Source organism: Nematostella vectensis, chromosome 10 (assembly GCF_932526225.1).
Source record: "Nematostella vectensis chromosome 10, jaNemVect1.1, whole genome shotgun sequence".
Lineage (NCBI taxonomy): Eukaryota > Metazoa > Cnidaria > Anthozoa > Actiniaria > Edwardsiidae > Nematostella > Nematostella vectensis.
In genome coordinates this window covers 4,368,239-4,376,188 of record NC_064043.1, presented here as the reverse complement: position 1 = coordinate 4,376,188, position 7,950 = coordinate 4,368,239, and the positions used below count along the sequence as shown (strand labels likewise).

At 39.7% G+C, this 7,950-nt stretch overlaps 1 protein-coding gene across 2 annotated transcripts in view; it reads left to right on the top strand.

Annotated features, from left to right (window-relative positions):
- Positions 1 to 142: 142 nt before the first annotated feature.
- LOC5510207 (ATP-binding cassette sub-family C member 4) overlaps positions 143 to 7,950 on the top strand; it is a 27,824-nt gene continuing 20,016 nt past the window's right edge. Inside the window, exons 1-2 of one of the 2 annotated variants that reach the window (XM_032379356.2) lie at positions 143 to 691; positions 7,490 to 7,717. In XM_032379356.2, the coding sequence (XP_032235247.2) occupies positions 7,505 to 7,717 (213 nt within the window). In that variant the 5' untranslated portion in view covers positions 143 to 691; positions 7,490 to 7,504. Of the gene's footprint in view, positions 692 to 898; positions 1,715 to 7,489; positions 7,718 to 7,950 lie in introns of those variants that run through there. The other variant, XM_032379355.2, reaches the window with a different exon arrangement.

Genomic DNA, 7,950 nt, shown 5'->3' with positions numbered 1-7,950 from the left:
GCCGTGAAGAAGTCTTGTGAAAGACGAAAATTCACGAGAGTCGAGTACTAGATGACTGCAGAGGAGGCTAGGCTATCTGCACTTTGACTTATGCCTCTTCCATGGAAAAAAGAATAATCAAATGTTTTCATCAGAAAAGCCCAACACCTCATATCTTTCAGGGACTGCTGACGTAAAACAAGTCAACCCAAACTAAATATCATTACATACGCCCTGGGGACACCTGTAAAAAAATAATTCGTTTTCGTGGCGTAAAATAAGGTTTTACTAGCACAAAGTTTTGCTAGAAGAAAGAAAGAGTTGTTTTGGTATCTGTGTTATGTTTTAAAAAAATAAGACAGGCCGTTTAGAGGGTTGTTTTCTGATTTCCCTCCTTTCTTTGGAGTTTAGTCGGCTCCGGGCGATGTTATCTAGAAAAAAAATCCAAAACTGACCAATCGCAAAATGCCTTTTCTGTACCGCGAACCAAACACACCAAATTATTAATAGAAAACCTCCAAGTGAGCAAAAATTCAACTACTTATACCCACTTAAAACTCTCACAAAGGGAAATTTAAAGAACAAAATATAACACATGAAAAAGCAGTGCTCATTCTGGAACAGCTCGAAAAATACTTCGACGCTTCTTCTGTGGCGGTTTGACAAAGGAATTATGGACTAAAATACAGGGAGCATTCCTGAACAATCTCAGGTCAGGCTGTTTGATAATAATCCTTAGCTCATTCAAGAGGTTTCCCTGCGTTGTTTCAAAGAGAAATTTTACCCCAGACAACGTTATACTTAATTCTTGGTGACAGCATTTTGTCTGCCAGCGATAAAAATTCACAAAGATCACTTACATATTTTTATGCCTGTAAAAGTTACGCTATATCAGGCAATGAAAATGAAAATTTTGTAATAAGATTTTCAATGTTACTTAATAGTTTTTTGGTACAGTACAGGAAATGATCCTGTTTTGTTATAATGGTATTTTGATATGTTTTTCTATGTTCTTGATTACGTTACCTTTAACGCGCTTCTTGTAGGTATTCCGGTAAACTGTTCCACTAGTAACCCATAACTGAGCGTAAACAAGAAACGTTTATACTAATAGTTACATTTTCAACACTTTTTATCATTATTTTTCCAAAAAACAGAAACTACTAGCCGCGAACTTAAGCGTAATTATTACAATATGTTTTTTTCATGGACCTCTGCACGCAGCCTTCAGGCACGACATATGGTTTAACAAATCATAAGTAACCTTCCAAAATGATTTTTCGTTCTTGTTTTATTGTTAATAAATTAAGGGTTGGTGTTATTTAGCTTTACGGAGCAATATACCAAGATAATTCAATCTCCACCTTAATTTTTTTCTAGGACAAGTTCACAAGAAGGTCAACATTCAACTGTGAGATATCATTTTGCTTACTCATTTGTGGGGGTGTTTTTTAACAGGATAATTTTCGCGGGTACAGGAACTAAAAAAGTAATATATAAAGTGGTAGAAGTATAGACCCGGTATAGACCCGTATGGACCCGAACAGGCCTATGCATCGCCAGCGGACCGCTATTTCAGGCATAGACCTTTCCTTACATAACAAATCAGAGCTGAGAGCAACATAATAAAAGAGATGGACACTTCTTATGTGGCTGTTATTGAAAGAATTACGGACGCGTGAATACGGTTGCATTTCTCTATGCTGTGAACAAGACATATACTGGAATAAATATGGTAGGCTTCACTCGTAATAACCGTCTGAGTGGTATCATAAAAAATAGTCATACTATGCTAAGAACATGCCTACGCACAGGTAAGGTTAACGAAACTAAAACCGTCATACAATGCATTACATTCAATGTTACCTGTTACCTGTCCTCCTGGTGCCATGTGGCACATAGGGCCTTCACAGTGCTTTTCCACTTTTCCCTGTCTGCTGCTTTTGACCGCACCTCGTCCCAGTTCCTCCACCCCGCCTCGCCTCTCTCCCTTTCCACAGTCCTTCGCCATGTTGTTTTGGGTCTTCCCTGTTTCCTTCTGCCTTCTGGTGTCCAAGTTAATGCTACGCTGCAGTCATTTTCTCTTCCTTGTCTCAACACGTGTCCGATCATTTTCCATCGCCGTCTCTTCACTTCACTGCTCAATTGATGTACTCCAGTTCTTCTCTGTACCTATTCATTCGTTACATGGTCTTCCCAACTAATCTTCAATAACCTTCTCAAACACTTCTGTTGGAAAACATCTAGCAATTTATCATCTTTCTTGTCTTGAATTACATTCAATGCATTATATAAAAGGCATTACATACAATGCATTAAATACAATGTATCAAATAGTATTAGCGGAGCTCCACGCGGTGTTACTCGTACAAGAAAAAAATATAGTAGCAGCTATTATCTTTTTTTTATCAATGTTTACATACACGATTGGTGGTTGTGATAATGTCCATTGAATAAGAATGAAGCTAGCAACATCAGTCAAAATCTTCATCTCTGCAAATCTTCTCGTCGCCATAACCACCATACCATGTCGTGCTTGGACGTCTGGCTCTCGTTCGCATTCTTAAAGTCTACTCTTTCATGTACCGACATTTGGATTTTCATTAGCGTGCAAAACAAATTCGAAGTGCTGAATAAGTTGATCAGAAACGCAATGTTTTGCCTGGCTACGACTTTTTACCCTCTTTTTTTATTTTTTATTTGACACAGTCCTAACAACAAGTAATCACTGATACTGCATGCATCGCTTCACGTACGAAAATTGTTTCCATATGGTTTAAAACTTTAACCTCTGACAGCAGTCTCCCGTTTCAAAGGTTGAACATATTGTATTGAGATTAGATGACTGCTTGCTTGCTAACTTTCTTACTACTCGTGCCGGTGTGGCAAAGTATAATTTTCGCGGGAGGTTAAAGGTTAAGTAAAAATAGCACATTTTATTATCTTTGCTACCCTGGGTTCAGGGTCTGGACGGTGTTAAACGACTAGCGACAAACGGCTTTAAAAGTAACTGACTACCGACAAAACATGAAAAAAACTAGTGACTAGCGACAAAAAAATATTTGACGACTACCGGCATTTTATTAAAACCGGTATTTTTACTCTTTACTTCCAATCTACTTACATTCACTCCCTTCGCTCAAAAAAAAAAACTCTCGTTTCGCTTAAAAAATATTAAAAAAAACCCTCCCGTATCGCTCAACAACAACACAACTCTCGCTTCGCTTGAAAAAACTCTCGGAGCCTTTGGTTCTTTGCTCGCTGGGCCTTGAACTTGGGACTCTCTAAAACTCTCCAGACCATAGTAGCAGTCATTGTAATTGTAATGAACACATGCACATGTATTCTTTGTAGTACAATAAAATAGCACAATATAGATAAACGGCAATATTCTTTGAAAGTTATATGCAGCTTAATTCAGTTTTATTTTATCTCTGCAATTTCGCCTCTACCTTTTAGACAAGATACATTCTTTTTTTTATAAGAACCTTCTTTATAAGAACGTCCAGCCTGAGATAACCAAACTTTCAGAACATGCTAAAAACATGCCGAGGCTCAGATAGCAGAAAAAAAATCCTTTTTAGCTCTGATGCGTTCTAAAATGCGGAATCATATAGTAACAAACTTATTTTATTGCTATTTATCATTAGTGTAATTGCTTCCTGATAATTCATTGGGTATTATATTCTTATATACACTAAAATTTAAGAACATATTCAGCCTTAAAATGTCCCAAAAATAAGAACGGCCCAGCCTCAACTGAAAATTAGAGGAGATTTGAAAGTGATTGGTCGACTGCTCGGGTTCCTCAAGGGCGGTAGAAACAAAATATTAATCTTGCGCGTTCGGATAGCGGGTCGGGAATAGTACGCACGCCACAGGAAAGTAGCTTGGATACGCAACGTTAATTGACCGGGTTTTCTAATCAAACACGGAGAGCGCGTGGCAAACAAGGCACATTTTTTGCCAAAATAGAAGGAAATTCGTGGTTTATTAACAGAACTTAGCCTAACAATTACTGTTCCTACCGCCCTTGTCTTCTTGTGCTTTATTAGTGTGATTAGCCCCGCCCTCTCTGCAGAATGAAAGACCGTGGTAATGTTGTCCACTATTTGAGATGAGATCAGTCATCTAATTTAAAACTCAAAATGTGCCAAAAAGTGCGTCTAGTGTTATGTTAAAAAGAGCTATACGCTCTGGTCCATCGGTGCATAATGTGTTTTTAATGTGTTTAAAAATCAATTGGAGATCACATCAAAGGCACAGAAAAAGCAACGAGGTATGCACCTGCTTTTTTAGCGGCTTATTTCTTATCTGTCTTCCATTATATGACTTAGTCACACGGCCTGGCATTATAAAAATATCCTCTTGGGTTAAGTGGTTTTGCCGCCGCCGACAGTTTTGCCAAAATGTGAACGCTTCAAGGCAGATGCAAGTCACTAATTATCAACACATAAAGATTTCAGCGTGCATAGGTCTAATAAAAGTAAGCATCGAAAACGAGTTATCATTTCCAGACAGAGAGCTGTGATGTCTTTTTTTTTAATGTGTATAGGGTGAAAAAGGAAAAATCAGCTATAACAAAAGCGTTTCTGGAGAACTGGGGCTTTGAAGTCAATCGAACACAGGGAGACCGTTGGCTAAGAGCCAAATTGCGCGAAGGGGGATTCTGCCATAATGCCCCGCGCAGTCAAGTACTTTAAGGTTTAACATTTTTATTCCCCGCGAAGTGAGTAGGGCTGCGTACGAATTGCTTGGAAGTTGTCGCCCAGTGGGTGGTTGTGATCCGTTGTGATCCATTTTTAACAAGTGCTTTAACCACCCTCTATCTACAAGATTTTCAATGTTTTTTTTTTAAGCTAAGGAAATTCAAGCTAAATTTAAGCTAAGGTATGTGCATGCAACTGTCCCCGACCCAAGGCGCTTGCACTGTTTTTATGCGCCCTTAGTCTGTTCAACCAGAAGGCATACCAGAATTCGAAAAAAAACGATACACTTTGTCCCGTATATGTTGCGGTTTGTTTTCTCTACTTCACAAAATTTAAATAAAGTATGGAAGAGGTGGATTCCCCTAAACCCTTAGAGCCAAAAGGCCTTGGGAGAGTACAAACAATACAAAGCTTACAGTTTTGCAAGTTTCTTAAGTGCGACGTGCACTACCGTGCCCACCTTGACAGTGTGTGTTTTTAAAAAAAATATGTCAATGAGGATGCGATAAACGTGCTATCTGAATAGCATCAATTTAACAAGCCAAACACAGCGTGGCAAAGACAAGCCTTGGTGCACTGCTCTGGTTGCGAGAGGTCCCATTCACTACTAAAGAGCCGCAAAGCAACGACAATGCCTGAGCGAAAGGGAAGGAGCTTTAAGTCGGTGTCACAGGTTCGCGGCTCTTGGTAGTAAAGCTTGGACCCTCTCGTACCCAGAGTATCAGTGCACGCAGGACAAAGATGGAGTCCTCCTAGTTATGAAGCTTGTGTCGATCAAGAACCTGCTAATTCATAGATCCGAAATGTCAATCACGCGCGCCAATCAGGAAAGAGATGGTGCAATAACAGCCATGTGGTCCCACAAATGTCACACAAAAAGTCGGCAATCGACGCCGAAAAAGATTGGTTTGAGATATTTTTATGCGAATCTGGACAAGCGAATAAGCATTTTCCAGTCAGCGTAGAAAGTGCTAGCCCTGTTTTCTTTGCTCGGCCGCTTTTAGTGTAGAGTTGGGACTCAATTGTAGAAAAACAAATTTACTACGAAGAAACGAAAAACAAAAAGCAAACAAACCACTTACAAGAGCAGTGTAAGTCCTACCATTAAACTTGTGTTTGATATTATACCTAGGTTACTCCAATTACATATAAGATTGAGACTGTCGTTTGTATTTTTACTGTAAATCTTGACGTTTGCCGATAAAACTTGTAGTTAGAAGTTGGTCGTAAACAGCGAATTCGGCTGTCTCTTCTGATTTTCCCCGCACTTAATCACTGCAAGTTGACAAAAATAGCTTTGAAACCCAAAAACACTTAGTACCTACCGTAGAGAGCACCGCTTTATCTTATCATTTCCAATTTTTCGTATTTTAAGCTGGATTCTTGCCGTTTTCATTCAACAACCAAACTCGTAGTTATCTATTTCTATGCTTCATTCTCACAAGATTTTCACCAAGCTTGGACAACAAGACAAGTTTCCATCATGTTAGGTTACTGTGTTTTATTTTCCAAGTCGCAGGAAACCCCTTTAAACGTCTGTATTTAAAATAACTCCGGGCAGGACTCACTGACCTCATCCGAAATGTTGTACAATTTGTGGGACTTTTGTGGGACATTTGGGTTGCACTTCGCTGGCTTCTATTTGCTGCTTTCTGATTGGATATTCGTGCGCGCGTCGGATCTATGAATTGACTTCAACTTTAAAATTCTTAAAACCTTTCACTTATATCAATCTAGCCAAAACAAAGCATAGATAAACTTTCAAATTCTGAAAAAGGATTTGAATTTGATTGAAATTTGAATTTTCTACAGATCTTTGAAATTTTTTCTGGCCGCGCTAAAGGAGATTGAATCGAGTGAATAATTTTTGGCGGGAAAATCTGAAACAACGTATTTTCCTTAAATCGTTAAAATTCAGAGACGGCAATACCACAAAATATTGGCGAATTGTTTTCTATTGCAATACTACCCACAATAAAGCGAAGAATAATTTAAAGTCGAGAATTGTACGCGAAAAAAGAAAATATCGTTTTGTTGTTGTCGCCATTCTTGATTGCGAATGCGGCGCGCGCGCACAATGCAAAAACAATTCAAAGACTAAAAAATATCTGCTTAATTTTGCAGATTTGTTCCCTGAAGTTAAATAATCATTTGACTACCAGGTTAAGATATAAAGATGACGGTAAAAGTTGTAACCACAAAACGTTCTTCAGCAATAACTAAGAAGATATGAAGACGGAAACCGGGCGCGCGCATATGTTTTCTTATGTAATTTGGCTGACATCTCGATCTACGTCACAAATGACTGGATCCGGGCCTTTCAGTTCACGGCCTTTTTTCCGAAGGTTGACCAAAATACCTCAATATTACAGATTTGAGTTATTCGCGTGAATGCGTGTTTTATAGGGTCCATACGAACCACATACCATTTGGAAGATGTAAATATAAAGAATTGACAAAGTCTATCAACTCTGAAAGGTTATATGGACTTTAAAAGGCTTTGTCTTGGTGGCCACAGTAGCAGGGGCGGATCTAAGGGAGGGCCTAGCCCCCCCCCTCCCCACTATTTTCAGATAATTGGGTTAAAGATACAAAAGATATAAGAAAACCATGGAAGAACAATGGATCCAGCTTCCTCTTTCTTGAAGACCTTGCTTCGGCTCCCCCCTGTTTGGAACTCCTAGGTCCACCCCTGAGTAGTACGCATCGCATTATAAAGAGGGGGGGGGCTTCGTAAAGACCGGGATCAACCCTTGCAGTGAGTAAGCTTACTTGTTGGTTTGTTTGCTGGTGTGTTTCAGCATACAATTCTCAAGATGTTGGGTCCGGTTAACGAGAAAGCGTGGAAGTACTCGCTCTTCATGCGTAACCCGAAGGAGCGCGCCGGCGTCTTGTCTCGTTTGACATTCTGCTGGATCAACAGCATCCTGCAGATCGGCAACAAGAGAGTCCTGGACACGAGTGACCTGTACCCGCTACTTGACGAGGACAAGTCACGTGACCTGACGGACAAACTCGAGCAGTCTTGGGTATGTGAGCCGGGATACCTGTGCCCTGCATGGATAGAGGATTATAGATTATAGAGAGTAACACGATAGATCATTGGTATGGGCCTTGTCTCCCAAGGGTTTGAACCCTGGTCAGGTCAACTTGGAATTTTACTCAGGTGTAAAAACCTGGTTCTCTGCATGGGGGACTAGGAGTCTTTCGTCTTCTGGGACAAAGGCGTTAGTCCGGAGTTCATGTGTCCACAGTTAGATAT